The 20,165-nt window shown below is 42.9% G+C and overlaps 1 protein-coding gene across 1 annotated transcript; it reads left to right on the top strand.

The window, feature by feature from the left end:
- The first annotated feature begins 8,903 nt into the window (after positions 1-8,903).
- Positions 8,904-9,851, top strand: LOC117873156 (olfactory receptor 52E4-like). The gene has a single exon (XM_034762233.1). It carries the CDS (start codon positions 8,904-8,906, stop codon positions 9,849-9,851), a length of 948 nt encoding a protein of 315 aa, XP_034618124.1.
- Positions 9,852-20,165: the final 10,314 nt, after the last annotated feature.

The following is a 20,165-nucleotide window of genomic DNA, read 5'->3' as shown; positions in this document are numbered from 1 at the left end:
CATCTCATGGCATTCATGAATATATGTATTGAGTTACAACTAGTTGAAAAAGCACAATGGTTAACAATACTGCACAGAAAGCACACTTGCTGATTTTGAGATCACTGTGCTGATCCTACAAAGTGTTGAAGGTTACACAGAAGTTTGCAAGAACACCTGTGGATAACACCACAATGTTTTCAGCACTTGGGAGTTGTACTGTCAAAAAGTAAAGATAGCCTTGAGCACACTGCTTCTGCATCAATCAGTGACTAACACTCTATGACGGGCTTTATGGAAATATGATTATGTATATGTGTATATATGTATATATATAACATAACTAGAATGTGTTTTATGCTACATATGCCATGTAACATATCTCTGTAAAGGTCATGATCTGCTGAATCTAGTAATCCTATTTGTATGCATGTGCCATTTTTGTATTCAAAGTTATGTATATTGGCTGTATACATGTTTGATTCTAAGTAGGCTGTAGTGAATCAGTTGGTCGGGTTCCTGAGAAAAGACTGTTCTCAGTAAGTGCCCAATCAAGAAACACTAAAGCCAACAATGAACTTGGAGACACCAATCCACATCTTCACAGGAATGTGGTTTGGCTGGTAAGGAAATGAGTCATGTATGGACATGTGACTTGCCCAGGTGACTCCAAAACTCCATTTTGTAGCTGGACTTTGCATAGGAGAGAGGAGGGGGTCTACACCCACAAGCGAAAGTCTATTTAAACCCAGGGGAGACCCCTCCATTTTGTCTTCAGCTGGCTAAAGGGAGAAGCTCTCCACCCTCAAAAATACCTGAAAGAAACTGGAACAAAGGACAGTGACTGCAAGGAGTGTGAGTGATTGCTGGACCCAGACTAACAGGAGATTAGTCTGTAAAGGGAAACCATACTGGAACTGGTGAGGAATTTATCTGTATTCAGTTGGATTAGACATAGACTGGCATGTTTTATTTTATTTTACTTGGTAATTTACTTTGTTCTGTCTGTCACTACTTGGAACTACTTAAATCCTACTTTCTGTATTTAATAAAATCACTTTCTACTTATTCATTAACCCAGAGTATGTATTAATACCTGGGGTGGGGGGAACAGCTGTGCATATCTATCAGTGTTATAGAGGGCAAACAATTTGAGTTTACCCTGTATAAGCTTTATACAGGGTAAAACAGATTTATTTGGGTTTAGACCCCATTGGGAGTTGGGAATCTGAGTATTAAAGAGAAGAACACTTTTGTAAGCTGCTTCCAGTTAAGTCTGCAGCTTTGGGGCAAGTAATTCAGACCCTGGGTTTGAGTTGGAGCAGACGGGCGTGTCTGGATCAGCAAGATGGGGTGCTGGGGTCCTGAGATGGCAGGGAAAACAGGAGCAGAGGTAGTCTTGGCACATCAGGAGGCAGCTCCCACGGTGGGTTCTGTGATCCAAACCGTCACACACTCCTGCAGTAGTCTAAGGGGAGAGGTGTGACATTCTGTGCCCCAAAGCAACACCCTGGGACCCCCATATTTACCATGGTGATATGATTATGATGTGACACTGGTCTCCATCTTGTGGCTGTTCATTTCCAGTAACTGTGCTGGGGGATTTTGCTTGGAATAATGAAGCCCCCTCTACATGGCAGAAGCTATAAAATGGAGAAGCGACATCATCACTTGGCCTCACTCCTCAAACAACTCAACACCAAAGACCTTAGAACCTGGAACTGAACTGGGGAGGTGGTCCCAGGCTGACGGGATTTCTAGCATGTGTATGGAAGATTGGTGGACTGTTTGTCCCATCAGGGTGACACACTGTTTGATTCAAAGCCTGTCTAGAGTGAAGAATTTAGATTGTGATGTTTATTTCTCAGATTTCAACTTTGCTCTTTACACTAATACTTATAATCACGTAAACAATCGATTTTTCTGTAATTAATAAATCTGTTTTATATTGTTTTACTTAGTACAAGATGTTGTTTGAAACATAAAAGCAAAATCTGCTCAGGCTGATGTATTGCCCTCTCCACGTTGAGGGAGGGGCAGACTGGGAAATAAACTTATACTTGTCAGGCTTTTGGCCAGGGCAAGACACTACAGCTCTTGGGTTCTTGGCTGGGGAGCTGGGGGGAACTGGATGGAGCCTCTCTATTGTTGGTTGATGAGTGGTTAGTGAAAACATACATGTAACCTCAGCTGGGTGTGTCCCTGTCTGTGTATGGCTGGGTAAGTGCAAGACCCAAATGGATTGCAGCTTGTCATATCCTCACAGTGTGAGAGGGCGGCCCAGATTGGTATGCCAGAGGCTTGGCGATCCCCAGTTCCATGTTGCAACCCATGAAATTCCGTTCCACCCCGCCCCAGTGAACCGGACCTGCAAGACAGAGAGTCCATTTCCCTATTGTCATGTGCTCACTTATTGACAGAGATACCATGGTTTGGAAGGGAAGTCAGCACATTTGGGTTCTGTCAGCCCGTGTCTGTGTGACCTTGGAAAAATCATGTCTCCCCGTGCTTCAGTTTACTGATCAGTGAAACCAAGGGGGATGGTTCATAGTGACATTCCTTTGCTAGGTTTTGAAGATCCGTCAATGAAAGGTGCTACACAGTATAATGATAGTTACTGATGAGAAGTACTGATCTCTGATCCCTTAGTGAAAGCCCCATGTAGTCGCTGTAAGTGAATGTAGATCCTCTTAGTCAACTTTCTCCAGAACTCTCTGTGTACTATCTACCCATCTATCCTGAGAATTTACAGGATATCAGATCCTCAGGAGAGTTAGGCATTATCCCTAGATTTGTACTCATCAACTATAATTTTTAAATATATACACACAAACTTACAGAGCAGCCAATTCCTCACTGACTCAGCACAGAGCCCGTGAGTTCTCATCTCCCTTAGGGAAGGTTCCTTAATAACTGTTTACTCCTAAAGCTGGATAATTAGCACAGAAGCGGAGAGTTGCTTGTCTACAGCCTGTTTACATTCAGATCCTCCCTTCTCCTCTAGAGTCTGAGCGAACCCCACTGGGATTACACAGAGCTATATTATAAACTGTGCACACTGTGTCGACTCTCGGCATCGGATGCTGCTGCAGATGCTGGATTCAGAGAGGTATAGGTCACAGATACCTGAGAGGGATTCTTAGGGAGGCCACTTCCATCTCGTTATTCACAGGTACAAATCTCTTGATGAGGAGCTCACCCGATCGATAATCCTTCTGCAACGTGGGTGTGGTGGGATAGAGAGTAAGTCTGTGGTCCTTTCCACTCGGCACAACTGTGAAACATCCCAGGGCCTTTGCCATAAATGATGAATTTACTAAAGAATCACTGACCAAAATCTCACTCTTTTCTGTGCAACCCTGCGCATCCCACCTGATGGCCTCCAACCCCAAGGCGGTGCATTTCAGTGGCACAGTTAATCCTTCAGGATGTAAGGTGTTAGTAGATGTGCAATAAAAGGCCAAATTCTGAGAGTACGGCCCATACTTTCCTCAGGCACCAATGAGGCAAAACTCCCCTTCGAGCAAGACGTGAGTACAGATGTCAGGAACCAACTGTATGTTAATGCAATGATACTGTCACTCTCTCATCTTGCATATCAGGGCTCTGGCTTTTAATGGGGCAGAGGGATAGGGGCTGTTACCTGACTTTTATCTGCTGGAAAGCTTGGAGGTGCTAGGGCTCCTCACTAGAAAAATAGTTAATTTTTTTCAATATGGATAATGCACATTTCTCCTAGCTTCATTCAAGAAGTCTGCTGAACTGTTATACCTGAAACTTTCTTAAAAAACAATTCTTCCTGAAGTAGACACCCAACATGTGATATTTCAGTCCAAACTCCAAAAATTGGCAAACTTATAAGCAACTGAAAATGAGGTCTTCTAATGGAAGGTGTCAGACAGCCTTAACTACAGGTGATGCCACCAGCACCACCTACAATGGGCAATCCATTTGTGAATCCTATTCTTCTGTGCTGTTGACTCCAATAACTTTGGTAGCAAGGAGTTCTACAGGCCAAATAGGAATTATGTTAGCAATCACCTTTTCTCAATGTTATGTGTTCAGACTTTCAATTTAACTAAATGTTCCCTTGTTCATGTTATGATACAAATTACATATAAATGCCTGGTCTACTTTCTTTATAAATAGCTCCATAGGGTTTAAGTTCAGAAGGGACCATTTGATCATCCAGTCTGACCTCCTGTAAAACACAGGCTTATTAAATTTCACTCAGTTACCTCTGTATTGAGCCGAAAGACTTGTGTGTGATTAACACCGGGTATACGCTAGGATTTTACATCATAGAATGATAGAGCCATAGAGTTATAAGGGAACTCAAAGGACAGCTAGTCTATCCCCCTGACAAGATGCAGGATTTGTTTGTCTTAGTCATCTAAGACTGATGGCTATTCACACATCTTTGGAAAACCTGCATAGAGGGAGCTTCCATGACTTCTCTGGGAGTCTGTTCCATTGGCCTCCTGTAGTTGAAGTTCGGAAGATTTTCCTGAAATTTAATTTAAATCTGCTATGCTGGAATTGAACCCATTGCCTCTTGTCCTGCCCCTCTGTGGTAAGACAGAATAAATTTCCACCACCTCTTTATGGCAGCCTTTCACGTGTTTGAAGACCACTATCCTATCCCCCATTAATCTCCTCTTTTCCAAGTAAACATATTAGTTTCTTTGGTTTGCTCATACGGTTGTATTCCATCCCTTGCATAACATTTGTTATTTGCCTATGGATCCTTTCCAGGTTCTCTACATCCTTTCTGTTAATTGGTGTGCAAAATTGGACACATTACTCCAACTGAGACCTAACACACACCGAGTAGAGGAATACTATCTTGTACCATGACTTGCATGTGATATTTCTGCTAATATAACTGAACATTGCATTTGTCTTTTTTGAAACATTTTTTCTAATGTTCAGCCTAAACCTCCCTTGCTGCAATTTAAGTCCACTGCTTCTTCTCTTATCTCAGAAGTTAAGGTGAACACTTTTTCTCCCTCTTTGTAAAAACGTTTTAGGTATTTCAAAACTGTTATCATTCCCCCCCTCAGTCTTCTCCTTTTCAGACTAAACAAGCCTATCTCTTTCATTCTTCCTTCATAGGTCATGTTTTCAAGACCTCTAATCATTGTTTTCTCCATTTTCCCCAGATTATTTTGAATGTTTATCCAATTCTCAAAGACTTCCAACCCCTCCCAAATTTTATTATCTGCAAACATAAGTGTACTACTCTCTATGACATGATATAAATCATGATGAAAACATTGAAAAGAACCAGACCCTGAACTACTCCCTGCGGAACCCCACTTGTTATGCCCTTCCAGCATCACTGTAAACCATTGATAACTACTCTCTGGGAGCGATTATCCAACCAGTTATGCATCCACCTTATAGTAGCTCCATCTAGATGGTATTTCCCTAGTTTCCTAATGAGAAAGTTATGCAAGACTGTATCAAAAGTTGTAATAATGTCTAAAGAACCACATCTACTGCTTCCACACATCCACAGGTCTTGTTAACCTCAAAGTATGCTATGAGGTTGGTTTGACATGTTTTGTTGTTGAGAAATCCATGCTGACTATCACTTATTGCTTCATTATCTTCTAGATGTTTGCAAATTGATTCCTTAATAAATTATGATATTATCTTACCTGGTACAGAAAGTAAGCTGACTGGTCAGTAATTGCCTGAGTTTCCCTTATTTCCCTTTTTATAGATAGGCACTATATGGTCTCTTTTCCAGTCTTCCGGAATCTCCCCTGTCTCCCATGACTTTTCAAAGATAATAGCTAATGGCTCAGATCCTTCCTAAGTCAGTTCCTTCAGAGTATTCTAGGATGCATTTCATTCCGCGCTCGTGACTTCAAGACATCTAACTTGTCCAAGTAACTTTTAAATTGTTCGTTCCCTATTTTAGCATCTGAACCTACCCATTTTCACTGGAATTTTCTATGCTAGGTGTCGAAACACCACTAACTGTCTTGGTGAAAACCGAAACAAATAAGTCATTGAAGACCTCTGCCATTTCCACATTTCCTCTTATTGTTTAGTAATGGACCTACCCTGTACTTGGTCTTCCGCTTGCTTCTAAGGTATTTGTAGAATATTTTCTTGTAACTCTTTTGTCTCTAGTTATTTTGATCTTTTGTGCTTTGGCCTTTCTAATTTTCCCCTATATACATGTATTATTTGCTTATATTTCTCCTTTTTAATGTGACCTTGGTTCCACTTTTTGTAGGATCCTTTTTTGATTTTTAGATCATTCAAGATCTCCTGGTTAAGTCATTGCAGTCTCTTGCCATACTTCCTATCTTTCCTACACAGGGGGATTGTTTGCTATTGTGCCCTTAATAATGTCTCTCTGAAAAAATAGCTGTCTTCTCTTGTTTTTCCCCTTAGACTTGCTTCCCATGAGAACTTGCCTACCTACTCCCCTGAGTTTGCTCAAGTCTGCCTTCTTGAAATCCATTGTCTTTATTTTGCTGTTCTCCCTCCTACCATTCCTTAGAATCATAAACTCTATCATTTCATGATCACTTTCCCCCAAGTTGCCTTCCACTTTCAAATTCTCAACCAGTTGCTCCTTATACGTCAAAATCAAGTCTAGAACAGCCTCTCTCCAAGTAGGTTTCTCCAGCTTCTGGAACAAAAAATTGTCTCCAATACATTCCAAGAACTTATTGGATAATCTATGCCCTGGTGTAGACAACATGAGATGAATTCTTCCATCGACCTAGCTACCACCTCTCAGGGATTACCTGTGCTGAGGGGATAACTCTTCCATCTGTGTAAGTAGTGTCTATAGTGAAGCACCATGGCAGCACCGCTGTATCATTTTACGTGTAAACAACCCTTCAAGCAGATCTTCCAGAAAAACATCCAGTCAGGATGTGTCAACATGGGGAATTAGAGAATCCAACACTTCCTTTTTCAGTGTGTCCCAATTGTTAATCACCCTCAGTGCTAAATATTTGACCCTAATTTCAAGCTGGAATTTACCTGGCTTCAGCTTCCAGCCCTTTGGACTCGCTCGGACTTTGCCTGTTAGATTACATGATTTTCTCCCCATGAAAGTCTCCACTTGATAATATTTTTGATAAGTTAAGGGCTCTATACCTTCAGTTCTAACAGTCCGTCTTTTTCTCTATCCTCCAAGAATTTTTGTGGCTTGTTCCTGCACCCTCTCCAAGTTTTCAACATCTTTTTTCAAATGTGGATCCCAGAACTGGATGCAATTTATTTCACCAATCCCATGTGCAAAGGTAAAATCCTTCCCCTGCTCCAACTCACCAACTCGGTATTTTCCACTACTAAATCAAATGCCTCTGAGAAATCAAGGTTCGTTGCATCTGCGTGGTTCCCTTGATCCACCAAATGTGTACCCTTGATCAACCAATGTTTAGTCTCATAAAAGGATGAAATCAGGTTTATTTGAGAAGATCTGTTTTGCCTAAACCCTGTTGGTTAATGGCATTACTTACATATCTAGACTTTTTTTAACTAATCCCATACCCGCTTTTCCATTGTTTCTTAACCTAGTCAATTCTTTTATAAAAAAACCCTTTCCTTTTATATTTCAATACTTTACATTTAACACAGGAATTGACATAAATATTTTCAAGGATTTATCTTGTTCTTAATATATTTAATAAATTCCTTTTTGTGATCCATAGCCCTGCAATACATGGCATTTTCCCTGATGTCTTAATGTTCCTTATCAATTTTCTTAACTTCTGATTTCTAGTGTTGGCTCGCTATTTTCCCTTTTTCCTCTTTGTTACATATTGCTTCCCTCCCTCTAATTGTTTCCTTCACTTTACCACAAAACTGAGATTTTACCCAAAGTTGTTCACTTTGTTGACTCTGGAATCGTGAATTTTCTGATACCTAATAAATTGTTATCAAAGAATTACCAATATTCATTTATATTTTTCTGTCTAAAATTTTCCTCCCAATCAACGTTGCTAACAATTTTCCTCAGCTTTAGGGAATTAGTCCTCTTGGAGCACTAAGTGTGTATAGATAGTACTGGTTGGGAACTGTCCATTTGAATGTAAATCAGTTTCCTTGTTTATTTTCCTCTCCTATATCATGTGGTCTCTTCTTTGTCTCTTATATACACTAAAGAGTACCAGACTTTTAGCTCCTTAATAGAAACTGGGTGACCAAAACTGAACACATTGCCGAACATGTTATGCTCCATCCCATATCTTAGGGATCTGAATAGTGTTTTGTTTTGTCCACTGCTGGGAATGAGCAGGGGTTTCTCTTGAGCTGCTATCAATGGTGCCGGTGTTGTTTCCCTGACATATGTTCTAGTTGGGATGTTGCTCTAAGCACATATCTTTGAAAAATTTTGTTTTTTTTTCCCTCCTCTCTGATTTCGAGCAACTGGATGAATGGGGAACTGCCTTCAGTATGGAATCCCTATCCTGGCTCTTATTTCCTTAAGGAACAATGATGGATAACCAAATTGTTAGTCTCTAAGGTGCCACATGTACTCCTGTTCTTTTTGAGGATACATACTAACACGGCTTCTACTCAGTATCCACACTTGTGTTTCCTGCTGGTGACTCTTAAGGATTCCATATCACAAAGTGTAGGAATTATTAATTCAGGGAGCACAACCAAAATATGGAATTGGAATTAGTAGGGTAATTATTCATAGTTATTTTCTCTGAATAATGAAAATTTAATTTTTCAGTGTGTGAAGAGTGATCAATCTGCTTCTACCATGAGAACAGCCTCCACTACTGCATGCAGTGTCTCATATTAACGTTGTCTCTCCATTCAGGCATTTCTACTGCGACCATCACCCGAGATCCTGGGAACACACAGAAAGTCAGGGGATCATACGGTAAATGCAGAAGACATCGTTCTGCCTCAGAGTTGGACACTTTCTCCCCTACACCATGTCAGATTCGAACAGAACTGACTTCACCAACCCCTCCACGTTTATCCTACTTGGCATTCCTGGCCTGGAGGCAGCCCATATCTGGATCTCCATTCCCTTCTGTGCTATGTACGCCATAGCCGTGTTGGGGAACTTCACCATACTGTTCATCATAAAAAGGGATCCAAGCCTCCATGGCCCTATGTTCTATTTCCTCTGCATGCTGGCCATCACTGACCTGGTCATGTCCACATCCACCCTTCCCAAAATGCTGAGCATCTTCTGGTTCAATTCCAGGGAGATCAGTTTCAGTGCCTGCCTCACCCAGATGTACTTCGTTCACTCCCTCTCAGGGATGGAATCTGGAATCCTCGTCGCCATGGCTTTGGATCGCTACGTGGCCATCTGCAACCCCCTGAGACATTCCACGATCCTGAAAAACTCTGTTGTGGCCAAGATAGGCCTGGCCGTGGTGCTGCGCAGTGGCATACTCGCATTACCCTATCCCTTCCTGGTCAGGCTGTGGCCATATTGCAGAACCAACATCATCCCCCACTTCTATTGTCAGCATATAGCTGTGGTTAAGCTGGCCTGCGCTGACATCCGCATCAGTAGTTACTATGGCCTGTTTGATCTTCTCTTTGTGATCGGAATGGATGGGTTTTTTATCGCTGTGTCCTATACTCAGATCCTCAGGGCCATCTTCCGCCTCCCCACAAAGGATGCCCGGCTCAAAACTTTTGGGACCTGTATCTCTCATCTTTGTGCCATCTCAGCTTTGTACATCCCAGATGTATTCTCCTCTCTCATGTTCCGGTTTGGCCACAATGTGCCACTGCACTTCCTCGTTCTCATTAGCGGTGTGTACCACATGGTGCCCCCTGTGCTGCACCCCATAATTTACGGGGTGAGGACCAAACAAATCCGGGACAGGCTGCTCCAGCTCTTTACTCATAAAGAGATTTAAATGTTTTCTTCTTGTGCTCTGGCTCCCAGATTGAGCTCTGTGCAGAGCTGGCTGTTCCATGGTGCTGGTGCATCTTCCCTGAATCACTTACTGGATAGACAGAGAGACATTAAACCCTTCCCTGTCCTTACTGTGCTGTGTCAATGTGATGAACTGGGGAATCAGTCTATGTACACTACACTGGGTTGCCACCTTTCTGATTCCTGGTAGCTGGATCCCTGAAATTGCAATCTTGCCTCATCTCTTCTGTCAAGCCTCGACCCTGCTGTGTGTCTTCTCCCCAAGGCCCTTCCCCATCTCTTGATCCTCTCTTCCCCTCTGCTTGTCATCTGTGACCCAGTCATCTCTAAAACCAATATGTTCTCATATCTTGTAGCAAGTCATAAGAACATAAGAACAGCCGTACTGGGTCAGACCAAAGGTCCATCTAGCCCAGTATCCTGTCTACTGACAGTGGCCAATGCCAGGTGCCCCAGAGGGACTCATCTCACAGGTAAAGATCAAGTGATCTCTCTCCTGCAATCCATCTCCACCCTCTGACAAACAGAGGCTAGGGACACCATTCCTTACCCATCCTGGCTAATAGCCATGAATGGACTTAACCTCCATGAATTTATCCAGTTCTCTTTTAAATGCTGTTATAGTCCTAGCCTTCACAACCTCCTCAGGCAAGGAATTCCACCAGTTGACTCTGCGCTGTTTGAGTCTCTCCTGATATGGGACCTGTTCCAAACCCCTAATCATTTTATTTGCCCTTTTCTGAACCTTTTATAGTGCCAGTATATATATATTTTGAGATGAGGAGACCACATCTCTATACAGTATTCAAGATGTGGCCGTACCATCGATTTATACAGGAGCAATAATATATTCTCTGTCTTATTCTCTATCCCCTTAATTCACTTAAGGGACATGGGTTAGTGTTAAAATTTTAATGTTTATTGTTAATTTGTTACTAACTCTGTGGAGAGAGAGACCCCATCAGGACTCCTGGCTGAAAAAGCCCTGGCTGGGATTATTTAGTTGGGATTTGTTCTGCTTTGATCTGGGGATTGGACTAGATTACCTGCTGAGGTCCCTTCCAGCCCTTATATGATTCTATGATACCTAGGATCTATGTCAGCTTTGGGAAGGGAGTGGGGTATAGTGGGTTACAGCAGGAGGGAGATACATCTCGGGTATAAATAAGAAGATCAGAATGGCCATACCGGGTAAAACCAATGTTCCATGTAGCCCAGTAGACTGTCTTCTGACAGTGCCCAGTGCCAGGTGTTTCAGAGGGAATGAACAGAACATGGCAATCAGGATATGATTCATGTGGAGCAGATCGGCAGAAGAGGGAAGAAGCTCTGAGTCTGGGCTGTCTCACATTCAGCCGTCAGGAGTTCAAGCCTCCAAACCCAGTAGGAGCGGGTGAAAGAGTGGAAGAGCCCAGGCTGCCCCGGATGGAGTGGCAGAAGAATCTGTCAGTTCAGGCTGCCCCGAGCCCTAGCCACAGAGTGGAGGCGGGGGGAGAGAAGCTCTACTCATTTCTGTCCCCTCTATCTTCCATACTGCTGCCAACCAGGGGTTGTCTCATTTCTCTGGTCCTTAGATGAACCTCAGGGTGCTGTTTTTTGTCTCCACTCCTGGACCCTTTAGGGGCTGCTCACGTCCCTCCTCTCCCTTACCCTTTCTGGAGATATAGGCAGGTTCACGGCACCACTGGTATCATCCCCGCACCGGTGGTCTGCTCCCTCTATGCCCATTTCCGTGGGCTACAGGATCATAAGAGGGGCCCTGCTAGAGGATCATTATGGGTCCACAACATTGTCCCACACTGTTCTACGGGATGACCTTCACCATTTTCTGGTGGACACCCACAATTTCAAGGGTAAGGTGGGCTCCCTCTCCAGGATTGGGGAGACTTCCATCTCGTCTTCTGGGCCACGAGGGCTGTTTTGGAGGAGTGGCGGGGAATGGTGTAGATGATGGTGTGGAGAGGAGGGGTTTAGATTTATTAGGAACTGGGGAAACTTTTGGGATGGGGGAGCCTCTACAGGAAGGATGGGCTCCACCGAAACCAAAATTGGAACCAGATTGCTGGCACTTAACATTAAAATCTTGCAGAGCAGTTTTTAAACTAAGAGACGGGCGAAAGCCGACTGCTGCAGTGGAGCACGTGGATCAGACAGAGACTTCTCTTAGAGGAGAGTCTAGTGATAGAGATTCTGTAGGTTCTAGTCAGGAGGAGAGGATGGAAGAGGATAAACTATGGGCCAGATCAGATGAGAAACATTCACATAAAAGAGAATCGGACACATCAGAAAACGGCAGACAAATAAACAGTGACAAGTTTTTGAAGTGCTTGTACACAAATGCTAGAAGTCTAAATAATCAGATAGGTGAACTAGAGTGCCTTGTGATAAAGGAGGATATTGATATAATAGGCATCACAGAAACCTGGTGGAGTGAGGACAATCAATGGGACACAATCATTCCAGGGTACAAAATATATCAGAAGGACCAAACAAATCTTGCAGGGGTGGGGGGTGTAGCATTATATGTGAAAGAAAATGTAGAATTAAATGAAGTAAAAATCTTAAATGAATCCACAAGTTCCATAGAATCTCTATGGATAGTAATTCCATTCTCTAATAAGAATATAACATTAGGGATCTATTATCGACCACCTGACCAGGATAGTGATGGTGAAATGCTAAGGGAGATTAGAGCGGCTGTCAAAATTAAGAACTCAATAATAGGGGGGATTTCAATTATCCCTATATTGAGTGGGTACATGTCACCTCAAAATTTCTGGATACTTTAAATGACTGCTTCTTAGACCAGCTGGTACAGGAACCCACTAGGGGAGAGGCAATTCTCAATTTAGTCCTGAGTGGAGAGCAGGACCTGGTCCAAGATGTAACTATAACAGGACCGCTTGGAAATAGTGACCATAACATAGTAACATTTAACATTCCTGTGGTGGGAAGAACACCTCAAAAGCCCAACACTGTGACATTTAATTTCAAAAAGGGGACCTATGAGGAGGTTAGTTAAGCAGAAATTAAAAGGTACGGTGACTAGAGTGCAATCCCTGCAGGCTGCATGGACACCATAATAGAGGCCCAACTTAAATGTATATCCCAAACTCAAAAACACAGAACAAGAATTAAAAAAGAGCCACCCTGGCTTAACAACCATGTAAAAGAAGCAGAGAAAGATAAAGACAACTTTTAAAAATTGGAAGTCAAATCCTAGTGAGGTAAATAGAAAGGAGTGTAAAAATTTTATAAGAAAAGCCAAAAAGGAGTTTGAAGAACAGCTAGCCAAAAACTCAAAACGTAATAACAAAATGTTTTTTAAGTACATCAGAAGCAGGAAGCCTGCTAAACAACCAGTGGAGCCCCTGGATGATCGAGATACAAAAGTAGCATTTAAAGATGATCAAGTCATTGTGGAGAAACTAAATAAATTCTTTCCTTCAGTCTTCACAGCTGAGGATGTTAGGGAAATTCCCAAACCTGAGCCATCCTTTATAGGTGACAAATCTGTCACAGATTGAAGTGTCACCAGAGGTGGTTTGGAATTAATTGATAAACTTAACAGTAACAAGTCACCAGGACCAGATGGCATTCACCCAAGAGTTCTGAAAGAACTTAAATGTGAAACTGCGGAACTATTAACTATGGTTTGTAACCTGTCCTTTAAATCGGCTTCTGTACCTAATGACTGGAAGATAGCTAATGTAACACCAATATTTAAAAAGGGCTCTAGAGGTGATCCCGGCAATTACAGACCGATAAGTCTAACGTCGGTACTGGGCAAATTATTCGAAACAAGAGTAAAGAATAAAATTGTCAGACACATAAAAGAATATAACTTGTTGACCAAAAGTCACCATGATTTCTTGAAAGGGAAATTATTTTTTACTGATCTATTAGAGTTCTTTAAAGAGTGGTCAACAAACATGTGGACAAGGGGGATCCAGTGGACATAGTGTACTTAGATTTCCAGAAAAGGGAAAAGGTCCCTCACCAAGTGCTCTTATGTAAATTAAGATGTAATGGGATAAGAGGGAAGATCCTTTCATGATTTGAGAACTGGTTAAAAGACGGGAATAAAAGATAGGAATAAATGGTAAATTTTCAGATCATACTAAACTGCCCAAGATAGTTAAGACCAAAGCAGAGTGTGAAGAACCTCAAAAACATCTCACAAAACTAAGTGATTGAGCAACAAAGTGGCAAATGAAATTTAAGGTGGCTAAATGTAAAGTAATGCACATTGGAAAAAATATCCCCAACTATACATACAATATGATGGGGGCTAATTTAGCTATTACTTATCAGGAGAGAGATCTTGAAGTCATCGAAGATAGTTCTCTGAAGACGTCCACCCAGTGTGCAGCATCAGGCAAAAAAGCAAACAGAATGTTAGGAATCATTTAAAAAGGAATAGAGAATAAAATGGAGAATATCTTATTGCACTTATATAAATCCACGGTACTCCCATATCTTGAATACTGCATACAGATGTGCTATTCTCATCTCAAAAAAAGTATACTGGCATAAGAAAAAGTTCAGAGAAGGGCAACTAAAATGATTAGGGGTTTGGAAAGGGTCCCATATGAACAGAGTTTAAAGAGGCTAGGACTTTTCAGCTTGGAAAAGAGGAGACTAAGGGGAGGTACGATAGAGGTATAAACAATCATGAGTGATGTGAAGAATGTGAATAAGGAAAAGTTATTTACTTGTTGCCATAATATAAGAACTAGGGGCCACCAAATGAAATTAATGGGCAGCAATTTAAAAACAAATAAAAGGAAGTTCTTCTTCACACAGCGCACAGTGAACCTTGCCTGAGGAGGTTGTGAAGGCTAGGACTATAATAAGGTTTAAAAGAGAACTGGATAAATTCCTGGAGGTTAAGTCCATTAATGGCAATTAGCCAGGATGGGAAAGGAATGGTGTCCCTAGCCTCTGTGTGTCAGAGGGTGCAGATGGATGGCAGGAGAGAGATCACTTGATTGTTACCTGTTAGGTTCACTCCCTTTGTGGCACCTGTCATTGGCCACTGTTGAAAGTCAGGATACAGGGCTGGATCGACCTTTGGCCTGACCCAGTATGGCCGTTCTTATGTTCTTAAGTTCTTATTAACCGGGAGGCAGGACATCCTGGTCTACAGGTGGGCCCACAACTCTGTGAAAAGCCCTTCAGGCGGGTCATTGATTGTTGCAAAGGGCTGGATGGGGATTTCCTGCCCATGAGGATCCTCCTCAGCCCTCAGAATGAAGCCAACCATCTTTTCAACATTGAACACCAGAGGCTCTAGGGCGGGTCTCCACAGGTTGCCAGATGATCTCCTTCTTTGTGACTTAGGATATTCTGTGGTTTGCCTGCAGGAAACCCACATGGATCCAGCCGCGGAGACTAGTTGGTGGCTGGAGTGGCGGGTTTGGGTATATTTTAGATACCTCTGCACTCATTCTGCTTGGGTGGCCACCCTGTTCTCCCCCTACCTACAGCCTGAGATGTTGGGAGTTGCTGAGGTCATGCCAGGTGGCCTGCTGCACCTCCAGGCCAGTGTGGATTGGCTGATATTGAATCTGTTCAATGTCTAACCCCTGAGTGCAGACCTGGAGTGCGTGTGTTTCTATAAATAGATGTATGCCTTCCTCAGCACTTTGGATCCTCATGAGTGCTGGGCCTTGGTGGGGATTTTAATACCATCTTTGAGGACCAGAATCTCACAGGGATTGAGAGCAGCCAGGCTGCTGCAGGCATCCTCAGAGAGATCGTCAATCATCACTCCCTGCTGGATGTCTTGTACGACCAACACCTGGCTGAGAATTCCATCTTTACCTATGTCCAGATGGAGGTCGATCGGTTGCACCACTCCTGGTTGGACAGCATGTATGTTCTTTGTTTCGATCTTGCCCAGGCCCACTCCTCCAGCATTTGACTGGCCCAGTTCTCACCCACCATTTAGTGGCCACGATGGCCTCTCTCATCTTGGTGCTCACCTGGGGCTCTTCACCCTTCAGATGCCTCTGCACATACTCCAAGAGGTGGGGCCACCGTATTGCCTACTGCTCGGGTTTTCCTTGAACGGGTCCTACAAGAGGGTGCTCCCCACCCACCCCTCACCCCAATGCCTCTGGAATTCTTGATTGGGCTGCTGACCCATGTGTCCCTCCGGTTCCCTCCCTTTCATAACCCAAACCAGCTGAACACGCTGCAACTGGTTCACTTCTGAATTCCACCAAGGGAAAAACATTACATGCTCATGCTCCAAACACTTCACTTCCTCACATGCCCTGATACCAAGTGGCAGGACCTAGTAGCACCTTCAGAGGGTAACCAACTCCGGTGTGCCACAAAGTCCTCCACCCTGACCCCATTGCCCACTGGGGATATCGGTTGGTGGCTCCTTCATGGAGCCATGAGCACAGGCATGTACATGGCACAGTTCATCCCCATTCCAGATGCCTGCCCATTTTGTGTCACGAGGCAGACCCTGGTGCATGCCTGTGAAGGCTGCTTCCCCACTCTGAACTTTAGGGTACAAATGTGGGGTCCTGCATGAAACTTCTAAGCTTAACTACCAGCTTAGATCTGGTCCACTGCCACCACTCCCAAATGAGCTAATTCCCTTCCCTGGGTAGCATTGAGAGATTCTTCACCAATTCCCTAGTGAATACAGATCCAAACTCCTTGGATCTTAAAACAAGGAGAAATTAACCATCCCCCCTCCTACCTCCCACCAACTCCTGGTGGATCAAGATCCAACCCTTTTGGATCTAAAAACAAGGAGAAAGCAATCAGGTTCTTAAAAAGAAGGCTTTTAATTAAAGAAAAAGGTAAAAATCATCTCTGTAAAATCAGGATGGAAACTAATTTTACAGGGTAATCAAACTTAAAGAGCCCAGAGGAATCCCCTCTAGCATTAGGTTCAAAGTTACAGCAAACAGAGATAAACACTCTAGCAAAAAGGTACATTTACAAGTTGAGAAAACAAAGATAAAAACTAACATGCCTTGCCTGGCTGTTTACTTAAAAGTTTGAAATATGAGAGACTTGTTCAGAAAGATTTGGAGAACCTGGATTGATGTCTGGTCCCTCTCAGTCCCAAGAGCGAACAACCCCCAAAACAAAGAGCACAAACAAAAGCCTTCCCCCCGACCAAGATTTGAAAGTATCTTGTCTCCTTATTGGTCCTTTGGGTCAGGTGTCAGCCAGGTTACCTGAGCTTCTTAACCCTTTACAGGTAAAAGGATTTTGGAGTCTCTGGCCAGGAGGGATTTTATAGTACTGTACATAGGAGGGCTGTTACCCTTCCCTTTATAGTTATGACAATGCCTATCTAGAACATGGAAGGTTACAGCCCCTATTCTAACTCCTCCACAGGAGGTTTTGTCTGCCCTTTTCTCCACACCTTTTCATATATATATATATATATAAAGCTGCCAGCTTTAGCTCAACATACAGGATGTGGCCTGCAGGCCACTTGTGTTATAGGTGAAAATTCTCTAATCTAAATCTGTAAACTTATTATAAAACAAATAATCAAACCCTAAGAAAATAAGAATCTTAACAGAAAATATATATATAGGCATCAAGTAGGCTAGACTGTAGGTTACCATAGCTGCAGCCTGCTAGTTGGTAATGGCCAGGGTCTTAGAATTGACAGAGAGAGGGAGGCACATGTGTGTGGGGGGGTGACTTACAAAGCAAAGAGAGAGCTGGACCTAAATCCACCAGGAAACAGAGAGAGAGAGAGATGGGACGAAACCCACTAGAACAGGGACTCCCTGTCTCTGCCGTTCTGGGGAGCATTTTCCAAGGGAGACACAAACTCTCTCCGTGACCCCAAACAGGCACTGTGTGTTCCGGAAACATTTCCTTCAGGGAAGCCCGGCTGGATCAGTTCTGGAACGAGAGCACTTGGGGAAACAGAGACGCAGAGGAGCCACATAGATTCATAGATTCATAGATTATAGGACTGGAAGGGACCTCGAGAGGTCATCGAGTCCAGTCCCCTGCCCGCATGGCAGGACCAAATACTGCCTAGACCATCTCTAATAGACATTTATCTAACCTACTCTTAAATATCTCCAGAGACGGAGATTCCACCACCTCCCCAGGCAATTTGTTCCAGTGTTTAACCACCCTGACAGTTAGGAACTTTTTCCTAATGTCCAATCTAGACCTCCCTTGCTGCAGTTTAAACCCATTGTTTCTGGTTCTATCCTTAGAGGCTAAGGTGAACAAGTTCTCTCCCTCCTCCTTATGACACCCTTTTATATACCTGAAAACTGCTATCATGTCCCCTCTCAGTCTTCTCTTTTCCAAACTAAACAAACCCAATTCTTTCAGCCTTCCTTCATAGGTCATGTTCTCAAGACCTTTAATCATTCTTGTTGCTCTTCTTTGGACCCTTTCCAATTTCTCCACATCTTTTTTAAAATGCGGCGCCCAGAACTGGACACAATACTCCAGCTGAGGCCTAACCAGAGCAGAGTAGAGCGGAAGAATGACTTCTCGTGTCTTGCTCACAACACACCTGTTAATGCATCCCAGAATCATGTTTGCTTTTTTTGCAACAGCATCACACTGTTGACTCATATTTAGCTTGTGGTCCAGTATAACCCCTAGATCCCTTTCTGCCGTACTCCTTCCTAGACAGTCTTTTCCCATTCTGTATGTGTGAAATTGATTTTTCCTTCCTAAGTGGAGCACTTTGCATTTGTCTTTGTTAAACTTCATCCTGTTTAACTCAGACCATTTCTCCAATTTGTCCAGATCATTTTGAATTATGACCCTGTCCTCCAAAGTAGTTGCAATCCCTCCCAGTTTGGTATCGTCCGCAAACTTAATAAGCGTACTTTCTATGCCAATATCTAAGTCGTTGATGAAGATATTGAACAGAGCCGGTCCCAAAACAGACCCCTGCGGTACCCCACTCGTTACGCCTTTCCAGCAGGATTGGGAACCATTAATAACAACTCTCTGAGTACGGTTATCCAGCCAGTTATGCACCCACCTTATAGTAGCCCCATCTAATTTGTATTTGCCTAGTTTATCGATAAGAATATCATGCGAGACTGTATCAAATGCCTTACTAAAGTCTAGGTATACCACATCCACCGCTTCACCCTTATCCACAAGGCTCGTTATCCTATCAAAGAAAGCTATCAGATTGGTTTGACATGATTTGTTCTTCACAAATCCATGCTGGCTATTCCCTATCACCTTACCACCTTCCAAGTGTTGGCAGATGATTTCCTTAATTACTTGCTCCATTATCTTCCCTGGCACAGAAGTTAAACTAACTGGTCTGTAGTTACCTGGGTTGTTTTTATTTCCCTTTTTATAGATGGGCACTATATTTGCCCTTTTCCAGTCTTCTGGAATCTCTCCCGTCTCCCATGACTTTCCAAAGATAATAGCTAGAGGCTCAGATACCTCCTCTATTAGCTCCTTGAGTATTCTAGGATGCATTTCATCAGGCCCGGGTGACTTGCAGGCATCTAACTTTTCTAAGTGATGTTTAACTTGTTCTTTTTTTATTTTATCCGCTAAACCTACCCCCTTCCCATTAGCATTCACTATGTTAGGCATTCCTTCAGACTTCTCGGTGAAGACCGAAACAAAGAAGTCATTAAGCATCTCTGCCATTTCCAAGTTTCCTGTTACTGTTTCTCCCTCTTCACTAAGCAGTGGGCCTACCCTGTCTTTGGTCTTCCTCTTGCTTCTAATGTATTGATAAAAAGTCTTCTTGTTTCCTTTTATTCCCGTAGCTAGTTTGAGCTCATTTTGTGCCTTTGCCTTTCTAATCTTGCCCCTGCATTCCTGTGTTGTTTGCCTATATTCATCCTTTGTAATCTGTCCCAGTTTCCATTTTTTATATGACTCCTTTTTATTTTTTAGATCGTGCAAGATCTCGTGGTTAAGCCAAGGTGGTCTTTTGCCACATTTTCTATCTTTCCTAACCAGTGGAATAGCTTGCTTTTGGGCCGTTAATAGTGTCCCTTTGAAAAACTGCCAACTCTCCTCAGTTGTTTTTCCCCTCAGTCTTGATTCCCATGGGACCTTACCTATCAGCTCTCTGAGCTTCCCAAAATCTGCCTTCCTGAAATCCATTGTCTCTATTTTGCTGTTCTCCCTTCTACCCTTCCTTAGAATTGCAAAGTCTATGATTTCATGATCACTTTCACCCAGGCTGCCTTCTACTTTCACATTCTCAACGAGTTCCTCCCTATTTGTTAAAATCAAGTCTAGAACAGCTTCCCCCCTAGTAGCTTTTTCAACCTTCTGAAATAAAAAGTTG

The sequence above is a fragment of the Trachemys scripta genome, chromosome 1 (assembly GCF_013100865.1).
Source record: "Trachemys scripta elegans isolate TJP31775 chromosome 1, CAS_Tse_1.0, whole genome shotgun sequence".
Taxonomy (NCBI): domain Eukaryota; kingdom Metazoa; phylum Chordata; order Testudines; family Emydidae; genus Trachemys; species Trachemys scripta.
Note: the sequence above shows the minus strand (reverse complement) of the source record. Positions and strands in the feature narration are given on the sequence as shown.

Bases quoted from the DNA above. Each gene is read 5' to 3' on its own strand.
- LOC117873156 (XM_034762233.1), top strand. From the start codon at position 8,904: ATGTCAGATTCGAACAGAACTGACTTCACCAACCCCTCCACGTTTATC.